At 56.8% G+C, this 21,723-nt stretch overlaps 2 protein-coding genes across 5 annotated transcripts in view; one reads left to right on the top strand and one right to left on the bottom strand.

Annotated features, from left to right (window-relative positions):
- The first annotated feature begins 273 nt into the window (after nt 1-273).
- On the top strand, nt 274-4,880 carry HIC1 (HIC ZBTB transcriptional repressor 1). 2 transcript variants are annotated; one of them, XM_019755464.3, is made up of 2 exons: nt 274-408; nt 1,853-4,880. In XM_019755464.3, exon 2 carries the CDS (start codon nt 1,873-1,875, stop codon nt 4,015-4,017), a length of 2,145 nt encoding a protein of 714 aa, XP_019611023.1. In that variant the 5' UTR covers nt 274-408; nt 1,853-1,872; the 3' UTR covers nt 4,018-4,880. The 2 variants fall into 2 exon arrangements, with proteins under 2 accessions (XP_019611023.1, XP_074177002.1); XM_074320901.2 differs by lacking the exon at nt 274-408 and adding an exon at nt 1,344-1,518 and having other exon boundaries at nt 1,853-4,153.
- Nucleotides 4,881-5,050: 170 nt separating this feature from the next.
- Nucleotides 5,051-21,723, bottom strand: part of SMG6 (SMG6 nonsense mediated mRNA decay factor) — a 189,164-nt gene continuing 172,491 nt past the window's right edge. For all 3 annotated transcript variants that reach the window (XM_019755458.3, XM_019755460.3, XM_019755461.3), the window contains exons 16-19: nt 13,506-13,659; nt 10,331-10,542; nt 9,930-10,011; nt 5,051-6,780 (exon numbers count right to left, since the gene is read on the bottom strand). In XM_019755458.3, the coding sequence (XP_019611017.2) occupies nt 6,650-6,780; nt 9,930-10,011; nt 10,331-10,542; nt 13,506-13,659 (579 nt within the window). In that variant the 3' untranslated portion in view covers nt 5,051-6,649. The remainder of the gene's footprint in view (nt 6,781-9,929; nt 10,012-10,330; nt 10,543-13,505; nt 13,660-21,723) is intronic.

Raw genomic sequence — 21,723 nt, 5'->3', positions numbered from 1 at the left:
TTTAGCTCAAAACCTCGGGGTTTGTGGGGCTCACAGGTCCGGAGCTTGGGTTGCCAGTCGGGCACATCTGGGAGGGTGAATCTGCGAGTAGGCCTCCCTGCAAGATCCAACTCCGCATCTGCGAGCCTCCAGCCCAGGTGCGCGAGAGGGAGGTCGTGGCTGTGTCGCGCAAAGCTCCGCGCGACCGCGAGGTGGCTCCATAACTGCAGCAGAACTCGCCGGCCCGGGCCGCTCCAGATAAGAGTGTGCGGAAAGCGCGGCGGGGCTGAGACGCGACCAGGACGTGGGGAGGACGGACCAGCAGGACAGACCGACCGGGGGCCCGGCGGGCGGAGGGCAGCGCAGCGCAGCCACATCCCCCCTGGATCCGCCGGCAGCCGGGCCCGGGGCTTCCGACATGCCCCCCAGGTGGGTCCTCGGGCTGGGGACCGGGAGGGACAGGGGACCTAGACAGCCCGGTCCTCGCGCGCTGACCGCCTTGGGCGCATCCTCCGGCGCGGGCGTCCCAACGCGGCTGGCGTTCGGAGCTCCGAGTGTCGCCCCTGGAGGACTCAGGACCACAGGGTCGCTGCTCTGCTCCGGGTTCACGGCGGGGTCAGCGGCCCGGGCCGGCTCTGCCCGCACATGGGCTGGAGAGGCGAGGGGAAGGGAAGGGGAGCTGGCGGGCGGGGCTGGCAGGGGCGCTGCCCTGGCACAGCTCGGCGCCTGGCAGCGGGGCGGGTGGGGCGCGGGCAAGGAGCTGCCACCACCGCGGGGAGGGAAGCCTGGTCGGGCTGAGGCCGCAGGTAACGGGCCGCGAGGCCCTGCGGGCCAGGCGGGGAACAGGGGAGGGCGGGCGAGCGGGCGGGCAGGGTAGCTCAAGGCTCGACTCAGGCCCTGCGGTCGCCCGGCTGCCAAAATGGGGGGCGAGAGGAAAAGCTGGGAGCCGAGGGGACTGGGGCTGGTGCGCCCCTCCCGGCCTGTCTGAAGTTGGGAAACTTTTCCCCAAGTTTGGGGCGGCGGAGTTCCCGCGGAGAAGGGGAGCTGGGGAGGGTGGCGCCGGTCTGCGAATGCAGACCTAAGGCCGAGGCCCAGCCGGGACGCGGGTGGGGCGCAGGCCGAGGTCAGGGCCGCAGCCGGCTGCGCGCCGTGCCCGCCCGGGGCGCTGCCCCCTCCCTCCCCTGGGAGCTGCGTGGCTCCCCCCTCCCCCCCACCTGCTTCCTGCCTCAGCCTCCTGCCCCGATATAACGCCCTCCCCGCGCCGGGGCCCGGCCTTCGTGCTCTGCCCGCCACGGCAGCCGCTGCCTCCGCTCCTGGTGCCGCGGCCGCCGCCCGGGCCCCAACTGAGGGCCTGACAGCCCCCGGCCAGGGCGGCGCCACGGCGGCCACGGCGCTCCCCTCCTCCGGATCACTTCCCCCAACTGGGGCAACTTCTCCCGAGGCGGGAGGCGGTTTTCACTCGTCTCCCTTAGATCCCACTTGGGCAAACTTCTCGGCCCTGAATGACTTTTCCTGAAGCGGACATTTCCCTCAAATCGGGTAACTGTCTCCGAAAGGGTCACTTCGCCCGAACAGTTTTCTCCTTGGAAGTCCCCCCGAAGCCAGCCTGTGTGCCCGGTACCTCCGGGCGTGGGGTGCAGGCCAGCCTGGCCTCCTCTCCACCAGCCACTCTCCTGCTCCTTCTTCTGGTCTGGGCCTCCGGCCCAGGCTCCCACACTCAGAGGCTGCTGATCCTCCGCCAGTGCCCAGGCCACGGTGCTCGATGCCCGTGCCTAGCTGAGGGGAAGGGAAAGTGGAGGGGAGAAGCGCCGGGCTGGGGACCGGCAGAGAGGGCTCGGTGCGGCTCTGAACCGGCTGGTGTGTGTCCCCGCAGGAGATTGTGCTGGGCAGAGGATGCTGGACACGATGGAGGCTCCCGGCCACTCGAGGCAGCTGCTGCTGCAGCTCAACAACCAGCGCACCAAGGGCTTCTTGTGCGACGTGATCATCGTGGTGCAGAACGCCCTCTTCCGCGCGCACAAGAACGTTCTGGCGGCCAGCAGCGCCTACCTCAAGTCCCTGGTGGTGCATGACAACCTGCTCAACCTGGACCATGACATGGTGAGCCCAGCCGTGTTCCGTCTGGTGTTGGACTTCATCTACACCGGCCGCCTGGCTGATGGCGCAGAGGCTGCTGCTGCGGCGGCAGTAGCTCCGGGGACCGAGCCGAGTTTGGGCGCCGTGCTGGCTGCGGCCAGTTACCTGCAGATCCCCGACCTCGTGGCGCTGTGCAAGAAGCGCCTCAAACGCCACGGCAAGTACTGCCACCTGCGGGGCGGCGGCGGCGGCGGCGGCGGTTATGCACCCTACGGGCGGCCAGGCCGCGGCCTGCGGGCCGCCACGCCGGTCATCCAGGCCTGCTACTCGTCCCCAGCCGGGCCTCCGCCGCCGCCCAGCGTTGAGCCGCCGTCGGGCCCCGAAGCCGCAGTGAACACGCACTGCGCAGAACTGTACGCCTCCGGTCCCGGCCCGGCGGCCGCACTCTGTGCCTCGGAGCGCCGCTGCTCCCCACTCTGCGGCCTGGACCTGTCCAAGAAAAGCCCATCGGGCTCCGCGCCTCCGGAGCGGCAGCCCGGTGAGCGCGAGCTGCCCCCGCGCCCAGACAGCCCTCCCAGCGCCGGCCCCGCAGCCTACAAGGAACCACCGCTTTCTCTGCCTCCACTGCCACCGTTGCCCTTCCAAAAGCTGGAGGAGGCTGTACCACCTCCGGACCCGTTCCGTGGCGGCGGCGGCAGCCCAGGACCCGAGCCCCCCGGCCGCCCCGACGGGCCCAGCCTCCTCTACCGCTGGATGAAGCATGAGCCAGGCCTAGGCAGCTACGGCGACGAGCTGGGCCGGGAGCGGGGGTCCCCAGGGGAGCGCTGCGAGGAGCGCGGCGGGGACCCGGCATCCTCGCCCGGGGGCCCCCCGCTCGGCCTGGCTCCACCACCGCGCTACCCGGGCAGCCTGGACGGGCCTGGAGCGGGCGGCGACGGCGACGACTACAAGAGCAGCAGTGAGGAGACGGGCAGCAGCGAGGACCCCAGCCCGCCCGGCGGCCACCTCGAGGGCTACCCATGCCCGCATCTGGCTTATGGAGAGCCTGAGAGCTTCGGTGACAACCTGTACGTGTGCATCCCGTGTGGCAAGGGCTTCCCCAGCTCAGAGCAGCTCAATGCGCACGTGGAAGCGCACGTGGAGGAGGAGGAGGCGTTGTATGGCAGGGCCGAGGCGGCTGAAGTAGCTGCTGGGGCCGCGGGCCTCGGGCCCCCTTTTGGAGGCGGTGGGGACAAGGTCGCTGGGGCTCCCGGTGGCCTGGGCGAGCTGCTGCGGCCCTACCGCTGTGCATCGTGCGACAAGAGCTACAAGGACCCGGCCACGCTGCGGCAGCACGAGAAGACGCACTGGCTGACCCGGCCCTATCCATGCACCATCTGCGGGAAGAAGTTCACGCAGCGTGGTACCATGACGCGACACATGCGCAGCCACCTGGGCCTCAAGCCCTTTGCGTGCGACGCGTGTGGCATGCGATTCACACGCCAGTACCGCCTCACCGAGCACATGCGCATACACTCGGGCGAGAAGCCCTACGAATGCCAGGTGTGCGGTGGCAAGTTCGCACAGCAACGCAACCTCATCAGTCACATGAAGATGCACGCCGTGGGTGGCGCGGCCGGCGCAGCCGGGGCACTGGCGGGGCTTGGGGCGCTGCCTGGCGTCCCCGGCCCCGATGGCAAGGGCAAGCTCGACTTCCCCGAGGGCGTCTTTGCTGTGGCCCGCCTCACGGCTGAACAGCTGAGCCTGAAGCAGCAGGACAAGGCCGCCGCGGCTGAGCTGCTGGCGCAGACCACGCACTTCCTGCACGACCCCAAGGTGGCGCTCGAGAGCCTCTACCCGCTGGCTAAGTTCACCGCGGAACTGGGCCTCAGCCCGGACAAGGCGGCGGAGGTGCTGAGCCAGGGAGCGCACCTGGCCGCTGGGCCCGACGGCCGGACCATCGACCGTTTCTCCCCGACCTAGAGTGCCCCCCAATGAGGCCCGCCTCATTGCCGCTGCGTGGCCCCTGGCCTGCGCCTCCAGGGAGCGGCGGCGGCGGCGGCAGCGAGCCGGCACACCGCTCCAGGATAACTGTAGTAGCAGCGGCAGCGTCACCGCAATGGCGGCGGCCCCACCTCTCTGCGGCCTCACCTGGCCTCACTGCTTCGTGCCTTAGCCCGGGGGTGGGGGTGAGGGGAAAACCCCGGGACGGGGGTGGGGTGGGGGAAGGGAGATTTATATTTTTGATATCAGCTTTGACCAAAGGAGACCCCCGGCCCTTCTCCGCCTCTTCCTGTGGTTTGTTGGCCCCATCCCCCCGGCTCCGTGCTGCTTTTTGGGGGAGGGGTGTCACTGTTGGGGCGCTCCCAGCCCTACCTCCGGCCCTTGCGACCACTCCCATTCTCACTGTGAATCTCCCCGCCGGGGTCGGAGCGTCGGGCAGAGTTGGGGAGCGGGGAGGGGACTGAGCCGGCCGGAGGGCCCCCTGCCCCCGCTCCCACCCGCCCGGGGACTGATAATGTGAAGTTCCTCATTTTGCACAAGTGGCACTAACCCCAGGGCCCACCCTTCCCTCCCTCTGGAGTCAGAGGGCTAAGACAGCCCTGGCATACCCGGTCTCCCATCCCACCGTGTCTCCTCCTTCCTTCCCTGGGGCCCCGGACCATATTTATTGCATGCGCCCCGGGCAGCCCCACACCCCGAGCCCAGGCTGGGCTGGGCCGGAACGTGGTCTCTTTAGCTCCCTCCTCCTCATTTGTATATTTTCTACCTTGTACACAGGCTCTTCTAGAGCCGCTTCCATTTTCTATACTCGATCCAAACAGCAATAAAACAGTAACCAAGGACCCTGGACCCTGCGGCTCTCTTCCGCGCTGCCCTAGGACCTAGGGTGGGCACAGGTGGGGCCAGACAGGCAGAGGGACCAGACACAGCGCCCTTACACAGGTGCAGAGGCTTGGACCTTTTTTCCTCCCTTCCCTCCCCAGTCTCAGAGAAAGATCAGCAAGAGGTCAGATATGTTTCATAACTAAAAATTTATTAAGGAAACAAAACCAGTGCTGCAAATGGGACAGAAAGGAGAGATGGGTCTCCCACCCACCCAGTCATTGGCCTTCATCCAGGGGAGAGGATTTCAAAGGAGAGGCTGGGGACCCTGTACCCTAAAAGAGCCCAGTCTTCTGAGGCCCTGGGGAACTCACACCCCCAAATCATTGGCTGTGGCTCTTTGTACAGTCCCTCCACCTTCTGGCATAATCTTGGGCCTTGGGAAGGCACAGACTTGCTCCCATTCTCTGGACAAGCTATACAGTTAGACAAGGGGCTCTGGGGGATTCCCCCATTGGTCCCATCAAAATTTACTCCTGGCTCCTCCTCAAAACCCTGTCTTCCCCTAAATTGCTCTCATCCCTGTCCCTGGGTTGGGAGAATACATTCCCAGCAGGAAGCCTCCAGAGTGAGGCTTTGAACACAGGTGCCAGCTAAAGCGGCAACAACAAAAAAACTGAAAGGCCAAAGGGCCCTGTGTCAAGTTCTTCTAGGGCAAAGCTAGAAAACGGGGTGCAAACTCTAGGCTAGGCCATGCTCCTCCCAGGCACTAGCCTGCAAGTTTCTCAGAGCACAGGGGCCTGGAAAGGTCAGGGCGGGAAAGCTTTATTAGGTTCCTGCCACGGGTACCAGAGGAAGGAGTCTGAGAGTTGACAAACCCCATGGCAAGGAACTGAGGTGAGGAAATGGAGGGAACAAGGAGGTGAGAGGGACCAACTAGAAAGGGAAGGAGGGTGAGGCGAATGATTCAGTGAGGAGGGAGAACAAGGAGAGGGTAGGGGAGAACAGAAAAGTCTTGAGGAAATTTTCTTCAGTGGGAAATAGAGCAAAAGAAAGGCCAAAGAGGGGAGAGGAAGCAGGCAAAGGCCATCCCAGAAGCATGGGCCTGAGACCAGATGTCCCTTCCCTCCAGACCCATGACCACCCGAGAGGAAAACAAGTGGCAAAGTGCTATGGACCCAGAGTGGTAAGGGCAGGAAGAAGAGCAGCAGGATGAGGGGGGTAGGCGGAGGACTGCTGTTTGGGACGTGGTGTCCAGAACCCAACTTGGGTCCGTGGGGGAATCCAGGCCTCAGGGAGAGACACACCCTGGGCACTCTTTCATGGCATGACCAAGCTTCTTGGACACATTCAGGACAGGGGTTCTGAAGATTAAAGGGACCCGTTATTTCACCTGCATCTGATGGAAACCTCAACACCCTGCCCCATCTCCACCTCAGTGGCTGAGTCCCTGTGCTGAGAAAGCCTTCCCCAGCCCTTGAACTAGACAGACGGGGAGGGAGAAAGGCTGGACAGCCTATCTGGCTTGCCCACCTGCTGTCACTGCAGCCAGCCACCTCTCTACTAAGTCTTGGCAGCCCAGGAGGGTCCCAGCAGCTTCAGCCCAGCCCTCTGGAGGGCTTTGTGAGGAGCAGCTCCCCCACAGCACGGCCACGGCGTGGGTTGGAAGAGGATGGTTTATTGTCTGGGAGGATTGGTGGCTCAGGCACGTGGGCATCTCCGTGCTACACTGGGTGCCTGGTGGCCTCTCAGGAACGGTTCCACGGGGGTGGGCCCCGGTGTGGCCCCCTCAGCCCACCTGGGCCCAAGTGAGGAAGGCCGGGATGTCCCGCACAGGCACGTTCCTTGTCAGCGCCTTCACACGCAGGTTCCGGTCATCCGTCAGCAGTACCACCTCCCGCAGCAGCCGAATTGGCTCCTCTGTTGGCACAAGAGAGCAGGAGGACTTCACTGAGGGCAGGAGGCAGAGGTACTGGCCGCCTCTCCTCACTGGAGGGGAATATGGTCCTGGGGGGGTCAAGGCCAGACATCTCCTGGCCCTTCACAACTCCTTTCCCTCATGGAGATGATGAGCTGCGGGTGCCCCTCCCCTGCTGGCTGGCGAGAGCCGTGCTGGGCCGGGGCTGGTCTGTGTTGGACCCCTGCCTCCCGCACGGGGCTGTGCTGCCTCCTGTCCTGAGAGCTGCCAGAACCACCGGCCTCCACGCAGCCCTCTCCTGGTACTCTGAACTGAGGGAGCAGGAGAAGCCCTTTTCCTTCTACTCCTTCTGACTGCATGGCTGGTCCTGGACTCACAATCCTCCTCTTACTGCACAACCTCTCTCCCTCCAAGGCCAGCAGGTTGATCATTCAGGTATTAAGAGGTAGAAAATGAAAGATGGAATATGGAGTGTATCCAGGGCTTCCAGAAGTGAGGAGAGGGGAGCTCTGAGGGGACGAGGGCAAGAGTCCTTGGCAGAGCTGTTGCCAAGGGGGCCCGGAAGCTGTAGCCAAATGATTTCCTCTATTAAGTAAAAGTAATCCATGGTGAAAATATCTAACAGCACAGAAGAGGAAAAAGGAAAGGTAAAATCGGGCTCAGCCTCCCAATTTTCTCCCTTCATGCGTGGCTGCCTTGTTCCCCAGGGTAGATCTGTGTATGCTTCCAGATTTCTTTATGCACATTTACAAGTATATATACTTGTTATATAAGCTTCCCCCCACACATTACAATCATACTAGCCATACTTACTTTATTCAAATTTTATTTTTAAAAACAGATAGCCTTTATTCTTTTTACATGACTTTTAGCAGGATGCCTTCTACCACCTCTCTTCTCCTAATTCTCTAAACTTGTCATGTATTGGGGAGAATTTAAACTGGGACCAGGTACTAACACAGGAGACCTCCTCCCCCACCCCCCCGCCCCTGGCCCAAGGCCCCTGAGGTGGCAAGTACACTCCTCAGTCCCAGGCTGGGTGTCTCCTATCAGAGGCCAGCACACAATGAGGCACCGGGAACGTCCGGTGGGGCTGACTGACTGCCGGCGCTGGCTCTGCCGGGGGCCTGCAGATGTCCATGTGGGACCTGAGCACTGTCAGGCTTCCAGCCCCAGGCAGAGAGGCTGAGAACTGGCTGTCAGCCTCGGGAGGAGTTTGGGGGAAGAGGGAGGGAGAGACTTGTGGGGTTGATGGTGGTGAGAGGAGAGAGGTGGAAGGCGGGTGTGAAGGGGGGTGAGGGGCTGTGCTGGGCAGAGGGAGAGGAAGGTGGCCAAGGGGAAAGCGGATGCCCTGAGGCCGCTGCTCAACTGCCTGGGCCTGGCCTTTCTGGGGCAGGGTGGGGTGGTGGTGTGCGGTGCTGTGTGGGGCTCCCAGCTGGCTGCCCGAGCCTGTCTGCAGCCTCACCATTCCTGCCCTGGGACTCAGACCAGGAGAGTCCCAGGCTTTAGGTCAGCCAACTAAGGCCCAGCATTGCTGGCAGGGGTCTGCAGGGGTTTCTGTGGATACTTTGAGACATTTTTAACAATAAACATCCTCTGTTTTGACACTGGTAACTTCACTTTGTTAGAAACCAGAGACTGTCATCTTGTCAGGCCCCATCCGCCATAATCCACATGATTTTAAAATTCAACATCGTTTACACATAAACATTTGGTGACAGTTTCTCTGTGAATCTGACAAGTTAATCTGCTAAGAATTCACACTGACAAATGGGGTTTGATTACACCAGCCGTTGCTGATGTAATTCTGATAGGGGCGGTCCCCAGGATGGCAATGGGTTCCTGTAGGCTGTTTGGGGTGAAGTGGGGGTGAGGTGGGGAGACTAGTAGGGCCAAAGCCAAAATGTGTCTCTGCTAAGAAACAGCTCTGAGACTGGGTGGGGTCACAGCAGTATCTGAACTGTACTTCCCAACAAGGCCTTCTGCACTCCTGCCTACCTCTTCTTCAGAAGGTGCCTCTCTAGGAAGTTGTCTGGGAGCAAGCCCAAGCTCCTCTGTTTGGCTCAGCCAGGACTCCTTTTTACCATTCAAATGCTCCAGATCTGGCCTTAAGGGACAGGACAGGCAAGCTGCGTGGCAGGACCCATCTGAGGAACAGCAGTTGTGGACTCATTACCAGCCCCCAGTACAGAGAATGAGGCAGGAGTGAGGGGCTGCACTACCGTGGGTGGGAGAGCATTAGAGAAGACGATTCCCAGACCAGCCTGGAAGCCAGGGCGAGGAAAATGAGCAGGGGGAATGGGTGACAACAACTAAAAGAAAATGACAGGAGACTAGATATATGTAGACAGAAACCAAATGGTGAGAATGCTCAGCTCTGCAGATGACGCTGAGGTAGGAGGTCCTAGGAATTCCTTCCACAAGATGAAATGTCAGACTCCTGGGAGCCAGGAGCAGAAAATACCTGAACTTTGCTGACTCTGAGGGGCTGTGCAGGAAAGTTCAAGGTTGAGTGAGGTGCTCTAGTACCTGGAAGAGAGCCCCAAAGATGGGCTTTTGCTCACGAAAAGGTCCCAGAAAACTGGGCTTAAGGCTCAGTCCTCAAGCTCTCACTTGCCTCTAACTCCAGCCAGCCTGTAAAGTGCTGAGCTCATGACCGTAGGGACAGGCAGAAAAGACCCACAACTTGCTGGGGAAGTCCCTCCACCCCCCACCGGATAAGAATCAGGGTAAACTTCAGAGACGAAGTAAGAGGGTGAGCATGGCCCAGCACAGGGAGGTGGGCTCCAGGGACCACTGGGACTGTCCTCTCAGAGCTGCAGGGGGCTGGGCTCAGGAGACCATGGCCAGAAGAAGCTAGGCTGAATCATAAAGACATTCTTGCTGTCAGAGAACTCACTGAAGACCCAAGAAAGGAAATGGATGCACGCTGAATGAGAAAGCTCACTGCTTGCAGCCTGGCTTCCTGGGGTAGGTCCATCCTTAGTTGGCTCAGGGTCCACCTGACAGTCCCTGTGAGTGGGGGAGCTGTGACAGGGGAGGCTGAGTTCTAGGAGGGCAGGAAGCTGGGCTGGCCTCAGGGTGGCCTCAGGTTGAGGACGGAAGGGCAAGGTAGGGCAGGCAATGAGCCTGGGCAGAGGCAAAGCTGTACCTTTGTTGGTGGGCATGAAGTCCTTAGCCTTGTCTTTGCAGTAGTGGAGGCAGCAGGAGAGGATCAGGTCGTCGTTGTTACCCTGGAGGAAGACAGTGTGAGAAGTGCTACCGGGCAGGAGGGGGCACCATGTGGAGGAAGCACAGGTGTACTGTCTCTGGGGCCCTGGCGAGGGTCACACCCCAGAGTCCCTCCCACACATGCCCTGGCCCTGCCTGTCCGAGTCCAACTGTGCCAGGAGCAGTCTACGGGACAGGGAACGCCCATTCCTGGGCCCTGATCATGGCTGCCCCCTCAGCCGCCCAGGTTGACTGAGCTTCCTTTATCTTCTCCCTCCTAGAGACCCTGTTCTGAAGGCTGGCTGTGGGCACTCCCTTTCTTCTGGGGGGGGGGGGTCTCACCAGCTGGCCAGTGATGTCCTCACTGCGGAAGGCGATGGATTCGAGTTCATTGCCACGGCTGGTGAGGGCCCGTAGACAGGAGTCCCGGCTCTCGAATCGCCGCTCAAGGAATTCGATGGACTTTCGAGCCTTTTCCTGCACCACACGGGCATAGCCCCCAGCCCGGTGGTCTGTCTCTTGTCCCTTGGCCAGGCCGTCCAGCTCATTGATCACTGATGAGACACAGCCCCACAAGGTATCAGCCTCAGCAATCATGTGTCTTCACCCTAGGCCTCGCATTCCCAGTCAGCCCCATACCAGACCACAGAATCCATCCTGCCCCACAGGACTCTTCCAGTGAAAGTAGGGGACCTTGTGGGGCAAGAAGTGTCCCCGACTTTCCACAGTGCTCTCTCCTTTCTGCCTCTTCCTCCAGGCCCAGCCCTCCTCCTGGGAGGAACTTATAGAGATTTTTCTGGAACTGCTGTATTCAGAGGAAGAAACCTGGCCCCTCTATCGCATTCCTTAGTTATAGGATCAAATTGAAAGGGTCCCTCAGGAGAGGCCAGGGTCTGTAGCAGCTAAAGGGAAAGCGGCTCCCCCTCATCTACTTGGGCTCCCAACCACAGCAGTCCAAGAGGGGCCAAGTTCTATACCCCACACCCTGGCAGAGGGCAGAGAGGTTACCAACTGGGAAGTGGCAGTCACAGTCTCACTTGCAAGAGCCCTGGTATTCCCCAAAACCATGCCCTTGGCACATCTACCTCCTCTGATACTGCACGTGTGTGTGTGTGTGTGTGTGATGCCTGTATGCCTGTCTGCCTGCCTATGTGTCTGGGACACAGCTTCATTTTCTGGTGAAGATTCTTTCCAAAATTCCAGCCAAAAGCCTGAGGTCAAGTGGGAAATATGCACTCCTTGGGGGCTCCGGGAGAGTTTGGGGTCTGAGGCCTCTCCTCAGTGCAATGATTCATGGCTTGGGGAATCGGCATGAGCGTGCTGTTCCATGGTGAGCCTGGCACTCACTGTCTGGGTATTCAGAGCCACTTTCTGGAAAGGGCCCATGTGGGAACACAAACGGACACACACACACACACACACACACACACACAACAAGCGTGCGCACACACGACACCCATGCTTTCAGCAACCATGGGCTACCGTGTCCACACAATGTATGCTTAGGTTGGAGAGTAGTGGTGGATGGGTACATGGTACAGCAAACAGAACATCAAACACAAAAAACTGGTATTCCATCCCAAAATCTGCTTTCCTGCTTCCAAACTAAACAGGCTTCAAAGGGGAAGCTTGTTTGTGCTTCTGCACCAGGCGGGGCTTCTTGATGCTGGGGTCAGGCCTAAGGAGCATGGAGCAGGTTAAAGAGCACAAGAAGCAGGGAAAGCTGATGGCTTAACTGTTTGCGCTCTGGACACAGGGCAGGGCACTGAGGGAGCCTCACTAAACAGGAGCTTCTCTACAGCTCCTGGGAGCCAAGGGCCCTGCCCAGCCGAAGAAGGTTCAAAGCGTCTGCCTAGGCTGCTTTAACAGTTGTCATTTCCCAATGCCCTCGGGGGTCATCGATTTATTAGGCACATATCCTCAGGATGTTCTCATATATTTGCTTCCTCTCTACCACCTTTGGCTTTCTTCACTGAAACATAAGCTCCTCAAGACCAAGGGCTGCAGCTCTACCTTCCACTGGATACCCAGGAACAAGGGAACTGTGCACACAGTAGGGGCACAAGAACCCTGCTAGCCTAGCATAGTGTTGGAGGCTCCTTCAGAGTCTTAGAGGGCTTCTGAGATGCCATAGCTTTCAGTTACACCATTTCTTGACCATCTAACAAAAAAGAGACCAATTCACTTTCTTCCCCCTGAAACTCCTGGGTAGGAAAGCACAGAAATCATCTTGAAAGCCGCCCCACCCCAGGACCCAGGGGAGGGGAGAGGGGAAGTTGGGACAATTTGATGGACTTGCTGCTCAGCTGTGGGGAGAAAGGCTGCTCTACTTTTGAAGAACAGAAAACCTTCCCTTAGGTCTAAGAGCCTGGGTTTAAGAGGTTCTGGCCAGGCCACATGGGGAGGGGGAAGGAAGACAGGGAGGGTGGAGGCGGGACGAGGGCTGCTTCAGTGCCAACATTCTCAGGTGGTGCTAACGTGTTTCCCACAACCCCCCAGGGTTCTATAGCCTCTGCAGGGGCGGATGTTTCCTGCCCTTTGTTTCCACCCTCATCTGGCACTAAGACACTTGGGACTGGGAGGGAAGGCCCAATGGAACATCTTGGCATGGATGTCAGAGGTGGCTTGGCAGGCAGACTGCCAGTCTGGCGGCTTTTCCAGAGGACAGGGCTCCCATATTGCTCCAAGTGGCTGCTGAGAAGGGGACAGTAAAAAGCCTGGGCTTCCCAATCATCTCCCAGAGACTCTCCCTCCACAGGATAGTCCTCAGCTATAGTAGTCGTATCAGCTAGATTAGACAGGAGCCCAGAGCCCAAAGCCCGTCCTGAGGGTCACCCACCACAGAGCTCCAAGAACTACTAGTACCTAGACAGTCCCCTGGAGACAGCCCAGCTGGGCTCTTTGGGCCTGAGAGAGGAAGCAAGCTGGCTGGGTCCTGAGATGCTGACCCTGTACCAGCACCAATGACCAGACAGTGGGAAGGGCCCAAGTGGCAGGAATCCACGGGCATGAGCCAAGGGCTTGCTCTGGAGGGTTTCTGTTGGCCTGGCCTTAGGGTGACATTGGCCAGAAGAATGCTACCTCGAATGATCATGAAAAGCTACAAGACAATCAGACCAAAGGCATCTAACCACTTCAAAATCCTCCCAGCCTCCCTGCCAGACCACCCAGCAGCACTGCCGTTATCTGCCAGGGTTGAGTGTTTACCAATAACGGGAACCAGCTTTGCTGTTTTACTGCAAGCTTTATAAGGATAAAAACAAGGGCTGGGCTCATGCAGCCTCTGGTTGCTGGGACACAGGAGTCCATTTGCTCCAGCAGTTTAAGCCATGGATCAGCCATAATAATTTGAATTGCTTTGATTATTAAACAATTTTCCCTGCCCCACACATTCCCTACTTCCCTGCAAATCCTGTCTCACACACACAGCAGGGCTCTGCCTGCCTGGCCCCCGGGCTGGGGGACGTGCGTAGAGGGGGCTGTGGTGCACGTGCAGGGCTGCTCTGGCCTGACTCACCGATGAGGGGTACCACCAGGATGTACTTCCTGCTGTCCAGAAGCCGTGCCAGACTGGCCAGGTGGTCAATGAAGCCATTGGTGTCTGGTACGAGGAACAAAGGTCTGATCTCGAGCTCCATCTGCCTCATCTGACTCTGGTCCTCCAGGACAGCCTACAGGGACACAGAACGAACGGTGAGTGAGCCAGAGAGTGAGCAGACGAGCGGGTGGGTGAGCCAGGGCCCTGACTCCACAGTGTGTCAGCATCCTGCCCCCAAACCTCGTCCCCCTCCAGAGGAACAGCCAGCCCTTGTCAGGCCTGAGGGATAGACAGGCCCAGTGGCTGGGCAAAGCACTGCAATAAAAATCAACATAGACCAAATGGCCTAGAGAATGGAGCGTGACTAAAACCTTGCCTAGGACTGAGAAAGGACCTGATGATATTAAAAATAACAGGTCTCTGAAAGTAAAACCTTGGGCTAAAGATCTACAAGGGCAAGTTAGGTTCCTTGGATATGAAAGTGGTTTCACATATGTTATGTAGGCAGGTACTTCTCAATCCAGACACCATATCCCAAATAGAATTTGTATTTCAATTTACTTCACTGTGTAGTTAAAAAAAAAAAAAAAAAAAAAAAAGTTCAACTCAAAGGCTATACAAAAATAGTGACGCTGACAACTATTAATACCAAAGTTTCCTGCAGCAGCAGGAGTCCATAGGTGTGATGGATTAGGAACCAATTCGCAGTTTTGCGAAGAGTTAATACTCAGACTGATCAAAATCACCACCTTCCCCCAACCCTAGCAGCACAGTATTTCCTAAATGTTAAGTCTTTTGTGTTCTACTTGCACGCCTCTGCCACAACTCTGTACAATCTATACTATTATTTACTTGCTGTTTTCCTGTAAATTGACTTTAGGTCAACTCATTTTTTGGTTAGCCTCTTCTTAAGCAATGATATCCATGGGAGCAAGGGTTGACGGTCAAGTGATGTTTACTAGTGCAAACTAAACTTCCATAATAGTCAGTTGAAGGACCACCTGCATCACTAAAAAACCACCTCGTGCGGCACCAGAGGTCTGTACACCACACCTTGGAAAGCACACGGCCTAGTGCTTGTTAGTCTTACGGCTGTTTGCATTTCAGGGAAGCTTCGTGTACGTCTGGGAAAGCCCGATTTTCTCCAGTCTGACAGCCGTATGTGTGGCAGCAGCTCTGGGTATGCCTGTCACTACAGAGCAAGGTCACAATTGTGCTGCTTCCTCTTCTGGGGGCCATGGCCGAGAAGCAAACTGATTTGCTGGCATCTGCCCAGACAGCGTGCTCCCAGCATCTGGAGCTGGAGGGCACCGACACAAACCTTGCAAGGGCCAGGTGAGCAGGTCTCAGCCCTGCCACGCCCTCTCATGGCCTCCTACCGCACACCAACTGGCAGGGACAGACACAGGCGCAGGGCAGGAGGAGTGCATGTGCGTGCCAAGTGAGGGGGGCCCACAGTGCTGGGTCCTGGCCACCAACAGTCAGTGAGGAAGGTGCTCAGGTTTCACTGGCAATGACAGTAAAACTGAAAGGGCATGCCTCTGAATGCTGGGGGTGGCTTCTCTGTGACCTGCTGGGGACCTCTTCCTATGAGTAAGTCGTTGCTGCCACTGCTACCACAGCTGGTGGAAGGCACAGGCCACAGGACGCTGGCGGGCATGAGAAAATGCAGCTGAGAGGCCCAGTCTGCTAGTCTTCCTATTGCTCTCACCTCATTTGGGGAAAGTGCCACCGCTGCTGGCCACCTTCCCAGGGAATTTGGGTCACTGTCCCTCCCCCACGGGGCTGCCAACTAGAGGGTGACACACATTCCACCAAACTCAACTCGGGCATTTAAAAAAATTATTTTTTATTGCAATACAACTGACATATAACATTGCGTAACGGCTTGGACATTTTGTAAGAACAGGACACGGTCCCTACTCAGGTTCAGTAACAACTCTTTCCTATTTCTCTTTACACTGAGGGAACATCAGCATTTCTGGTCCTCATTTTCCCTGCTCTTGCGTGTTCTCTATCCAGCGTTTCCACTCCCAGGAACATTTGTTTTGGTACCATAGGCATAAAATCGCTTTCTGGGTGAGAGGGAATAGAACAAGCACTGACACTGACCGGGGAAGGAGAGGGGGCCCCGGCACCTGTGGTGACAGGGGCTCAGGGTCCTCACTGGACACTGCATCTATACCACGGCCCCACTGACTCCTTTCACATCGTAATTTTCCTGCCTCCAGAAATGACACTCCAGCCCTGGTTTGACTCGAAGGAAGTGGAACTGGCTGCCATTTTTGACCACGTGTGAACGACCTCCTCAGACTTGTACCTTTACAGCTGGCAGCAGGCAGGACGGCTTTAAGTTAGGCGGCCACGGGAGGCTGGGAGCCTACTTGTGTGCTCTGATGACAGGACGGAAGAAAAATCGAGCAGGGTCCAGAGAAGCTCTGAGTTCCTTGAACTCTGGCTCAGGGCCAGAAAGGTGAACAGAGGCCACAGCCTCTTAGGGAGGTAGCAGCCTTGTTGGTTCCCCGCGGGTGGGGGGTGGGGGGTGTCAAGCTGTATGAGGGTGGTCAGAACTGTGTTGCCATCATCCGGTCCCAGGGACACCCGCAGACAACTTCCCTTAACCTGGCTCTGCCCAGTGAGTCACCACACAACTGCTTCCTGTTCCCCCCATGCCCTCACGGAGTCTCTGGGGATTAAATGAAGCTGTTCCCTCTACTCCTCGGGTACCTGTGGGCCTCTGGGGCGGGGGTCACACCTGAGTCACGAGACCGGCTCAGTCCTTTTCAAAAGAATGGCAGACTGAGGAAGGACAGGGAGTCTGCAGGCCCTCTTCTGTGGGTGTCTGTGTTTCCGGCCCTCTCTGAGTGGCGCTGTGTGTGTGCGTGTGTGTGTTTAGCATTTGCCCTCCCAACTTTTCCAGATTTTACCCGTCAGATTCCTGGCAGCTGTGCACGGCGCCTGTGCCGGCCGTCACGTCCCATTCCAATCTCTGGGTCGCACGGTGAGAGAAGGACACAGGATGCGCAGGGAGTGAAAAAGTGATGTGGGTGGGGAGAGTGCCAAGTCCCCACTCACAGCCATGGACGCTTAGGGAGAAGGGGGAAGCGTGCTGCTGTGGAGTTCAGAGGCCGGTAGTGAGATTTATTTTTGTTTGTATGAGTAAAAAGCTGCAGAAGCCTCTGGTGGGGGTGAGGGGGGCGCAACTGGAATGTTGTGATTCAGACAGATTGGTCTTGGCCTGGAATCAAGTGTGCTGACCCGGAAGGAGAGTTTCATAGGAACCCTTCTCACTGCAGCTAAGATAGGGCCACAGTGGTCCTAGGACAGACAGTGAACTGGGAAATCAAGGAAAGCACAGACGCTTTGAAATCAGATCAGTGGCAATAAGGACCAAGTTGTCATAAAGTGTGGAAGCAAAAAAGAACTTAATTCTGTTTCCGGAAGGTGCTAAAGAACCAATTTTCTCTGAAGTACGGGAGCATACCTGAGCCAGCTGGTGGGGTGCTGAGAAAGATAAACCACAATAACACCTGGTGAAGAAGCTGACAGCCTTGGGTCCCCAGGAAGGGCTCTTTTACAGGTTAAATTCCTCCTTCTAGGCAGTGGGGATGGTTTGGGGATGCAAAACCACTGAACATTGAGATACTGAGAATTATTAATATAAATAAAGGCAATGTAATTAGCTCACATAGGAGTTATGGAACTTGAAAAACTCTGATGACGAAGCAGAGCCAGATCACAAGAAGGCCTGCTTAGGTCTTCCTTCTGCTTAGGGCTCCACAGAGAGTGTGGCTGCTCCCTTCCCTCTGTAGGGTGATAGAATCCTTTATCCTTGGGCCTCTCTGGCCAGAGCAATGTCTTCACCAGAAATGAGTTCTGTTAACACAGAAAATTTCCACGCTCACCTTGTATGTGAAAGTATCTATCTAACTAAGTGCCTGAAACACATATTAGTAACTTAACAAATGTCAGTTTCCTTTTTTCCTGCCCAGCTCCATTTTTCATCTTCTACATATCCCGGAGGGTAAACATCTGGGGAAACCACGAGGGAGCAGAGCTGGAGATGGGGAGGAGCCAGGCAGAGGGCTAGTGATTTCTTCTGTGAGACTCATGATACTCTTGTTGTTTTAACTATCTGGGGGTATTTTTTGAAAATGAAAAATGGGAAAACGGAAATGAAATAAAAAATAGGAATAATTGGTAAGATAACCACCAAGAGTACAGCAGGCAGTTCCTTCTTGAGCCACAGAAACGAAAGGGAGCAGATACTGCATTTGCTATAGAAAACAGGTGGAGCCAACCAGCCTCTCCTGGGAGAATGGTTAGCATCTGTGTTGGGGGGTCCTCGTGAGAAAGATTCTGCTTAGGCTGCCTTCTCTGGATGTCCAGTCACTACCACAGAGCTTAGCATATACTTGCTTTCTTTTTAAAAGTCATAAGCATGATGGCTTGCTTGCTACTTCTTATTGTTTTATGAGGATTGATCTCATTTTCAAACTAGACTAAGGAGCTCAAGGAGAACTGCCTTTTCTTAGAGATTCTTTCATAATGTTCAGCATCAAGTTTGGTATATCATAGCAACTCAATAAGCTAAATCACAGAATCTCAGGGCTGAAGGGCACTTTAAAGGTAATTTGATTGAATTTTATCTCATAACTTTTGTTCTGAGAATGCCCTGATGGAGAGGAGTGGCAGCGCTAGGCATGACACCTCTGAACCAGCACCGAGCAGCAGCCTAAGGGTGTCCCGGCCAACAGCCTGCCCATTCTGTCAGAGAACAGGACCCTCTGTGTGCTGCTGGAGCCAGGGAGGTGGGAGCGCCTGGACCAAACCGGAGACCCAGCGCCACAGTTTGTGGAGAAGCTGGAACAGGCTCTGGAACGGGTTTGTGTGGGGAGGGCGGTTGCCCGGCTCTGTAGGCTGATGTGCTTTCCTGCCCTGGCGTGAACGTGCCCCTGGCCTGGTAGCCCGCTGGCTCCCACCCTGCCTCCGACAGCTAGGAGCCAGGGCTGAGAGTCTGCCTTCCGCTAGCTTCCATACAGGTGTGGGGGGCTCTGTACATGCCCCATTGTTCCACAGTGCCTCCCCCCCACAGCTGGGTGGCAGTGTGAAAGGGTTGAAGCTATATTTAGAAACTCCCGGGGCCACCACAAAGGAGTGACTGCATCTTCAGGAGGGTGGGTGGGCGGGAAGGGGACAGGGGAGAGAAGCTATTTTCAGAACACATGTCATTGCTGGCTACAGAGCAAGACTGTGGCCATAATGCGGAGGGAAACAATAGCTGTGGCCAGAGGAAGAGCCTGTTATGTTTCAGGTGGGATGTTTGCAATTGCTCAGGAAACCTGACCCCGCCCGACAGCAGCACAAATCACAGCAAAGCCTCGTGGAGGCAAGAGGCGGCGGGGGAATCACAGGGCCAGTACGAGGTGCCAAGAGGCCACGCCTCATGCCTGGAGGAGGATTTTCAGTGACTGCTTTGCCCTGGGGGTCTAGTTAGGAATGAAACACTTCGGACCAATTTCCCAGACAAACCATGTACCCTGCTGTGGTCTCTGGACACCTCCCAAGAATGGCAATGGGAAAGAAAGGAACTCAGGTGGAAAGCAGCAAGGTGGGAAGAACCAACCCAATATGAAGACATCTGTCTCAAACAACAGGCAAAGCCTGGAAGAGTGTGGCCTCAAAGCCCCGGGTGGGCGGACTTGGCCCCCCAGCATCCAAGGGCCTGCCTGGGAGCCAGGGCTCCAGCTGCACAGGCCCTGAGAGCTACCCACACCCCTTTTCTGACCTCCAGTCGGCCCCACTCACCAGCCCCTGTGCAATGCCGGAAACAGGGAAGGACAGGCTGCACAGGGAGGCCAGGCCTCACCTCCCCCAGCCCCACAGATGAGCTTGGGCCCAGGGGTCTAGGTGTGAGCAGGAAAGTGGGGGTGTGGCTATAGCTCAAAATCTCAGTTGGACTTTATAGCCATCATGGGGGCCAGGAAGATTTTTTTCAACCCCATCTTCATATCCCCTTCCCCAAACATGTGTGGTTCCTGTTTTGCTGCATCTGTAAAAGGCGCTGGGAGCGGGGGACTTGCCTTACACCTCTCGGTTAACACCCCTGGAGACTGATGGAGTTCAGAGCAGTGTAATTTACAGCCCATCTCTCCGATCTTAATTCACTCGATGCTCTTCTCTTCCTTATTGTATTAGTGTGACCCAAGTACCTGCCAACAATAATGGCCTCTCTAGTTAGGAGCCTCTCCCCCACTCCCAGGACAATTTATACCTTTTCCTTGGGATTTTCCCCCCTTAAATTAAACAAAAAGAGGAAAAATAAGAAAAGGTTAACATAGGCTTGGAGCACTGCAGCCCCGTGGTTCTGGGCAAGGAGCCAATGGCCCGAGGGCACACACATGTGTGTGCTCTCCCAGAAGGGCCTTCACCGGCCCTGTTTTACAGCCACCTCGGCACAGACTCCAGGGTTCACGCATATGGCCAGACAGATGTGTCTGGCTTACGTTCAAGGCTGGAAAATGAAGAATTATGGAAGTGAAGGGCCCCGGGCATTAAAGGGGGGGGGGAGAAGGGAAGGGGGGAATTTTTCCTCTGCTGAGAAATCCTCCTGTGGCTGTGAGGCTGGAGGAAGAAGGCTGACAGGAGGCAGGGCCGCCAGCAGCAGTTCATGTGGGGCCTGTTCTTAAAGGGGCCACAGCAACCCAAGCCCCGGCCAGCCCACAGCAGGCCCTCAGTGCCTGGGCCTGAGCAGCCTGCTCTAAAGGAGGTGACGGGGACATCAGCCTTCTTGACAGGGCAGCCACAAGCATGGCGAGTCCAGCCTCATGCATGACCTCCTATTTGTAAGGTGCTGTCTGTTGCTAGAGGCTGGGCCAAACGCGGCGCTCCAGGCAAGGCCATGTACCCGCAGCACGGGCTCCCACAGCATCCTATAACAGCGCTCACTCACATGTCACATCACTGGGTTCTCCAGCTCACTGCCCTCTGGGATGGGACTCTTTGTTTACGCCTGTGTCTGCTGACCACTACTAGCACAGTAGATGCTCACCACCACTTACTCAGCTGAGCTGAAGACACGGTACCTGATTCCAAGGAGTTCACAGTACAGCAGGGGAACAAGCCCAGAAAGAAGCGTAATACGAGACGTGATATAAGTTTCACACACGAAGTATAAATCAGTGCTACAGGAACACTGAGCAGAGAGAGATTAATTCCTCCTGGGGGAAATCAGGGAAGGCTTCACTGGGGAGATGGAGTTTCATCTGGGGACTGACTGAAGGAGGAATAGAATTTAAACAGGTAACAGGAAATGTGGAGCAGAAAAAAGGGTACTCGGATTGTGGGAACAGCATGAACAAAGACACGAGAGTGGGGAAGGGCAGAGCACGTGTGGGGACAGTGAGCGAAGGGGAAGATCCGTGCTGTGGTCCAGGCAGGATCGGGGTCTGGACAGGCACTTTACATGCACTGTCTTTCTGAGGTAGGAGGTCGGTGCTGTTCCAACTTTAATTTGATAGGTGGGGAAAGACACTCAGAGTTAAATAATTTGCACAATGTCATCTAGCTAGTAAGGGCTCATGGGGGATGGGAGAAGAGGTTGGGAACACATGAGAAAACCTTTAATGCCACCATAAGGAATCAGACTTTATTACATCGGCTAAGCAAAGGCACTGACGATTTCTGAGCAGGGGAGTGGCTCTTTTGGGAAGAGAACGATGAAAACATGTAAGGTGCAGGGGAGGCAGGGGGCCCACCACGCAGACTGTGTGCTGCACAATTCTAGGAGCTGCCATTCACAGACTCCAAGGTCAATGACACCCCTGGAGTTGTGCAAAGCAGAGGCCTCCACTACTATAATTCAAGTGGGTCCCTGGACTAGAACAGCAGTAGTGGCAGCAGGGATAGAGAGGAGAGAAGGGAATGAATGAGTGAACAGATGGGTTTGATAAAGAATCAGGCCCGAGGGGTTAGAGGCCAGTGGGGATTTAAGGTGATGCTCTAATTCCTACCATCTATTAAGTCACTGAACAAATATGTGCCGAGTGTCAACTATGTGCTGAGACTAAGAAGCAACAGAGAGGAAGGAAGAGACCAAGAAAAGAATGGTGGTGAGGAAGCCCAGGTCAACAGAGAGAGAGAGAAGATGAGGGTCCACTGGTGCTGACGTGAGGCTGGAGGGAGGCAGCTTCAGGGT

Source organism: Rhinolophus sinicus, chromosome 12 (genome assembly GCF_057876585.1).
Source record: "Rhinolophus sinicus isolate RSI-liver-muscle chromosome 12, RSI-T2T, whole genome shotgun sequence".
In the NCBI taxonomy this organism is placed as follows: Eukaryota; Metazoa; Chordata; class Mammalia; order Chiroptera; family Rhinolophidae; genus Rhinolophus; species Rhinolophus sinicus.
The sequence above is the reverse complement of the archived record's forward strand: the minus strand, read 5'-3'. Positions and strand labels throughout refer to the sequence as shown.

What these genes read in the sequence shown, in the direction of transcription:
- HIC1 (XM_074320901.2), top strand. Translation starts at nt 1,482, where the DNA reads ATGACTTTTCCTGAAGCGGACATTTCCCTCAAATCGG. An exon ending in GGACATTTCCCTCAAATCGG is followed by an intron (nt 1,519 to 1,852) that starts GTAACTGTCTCC and finishes GTGTCCCCGCAG; the next exon opens with GAGATTGTGCTGGGCAGAGG.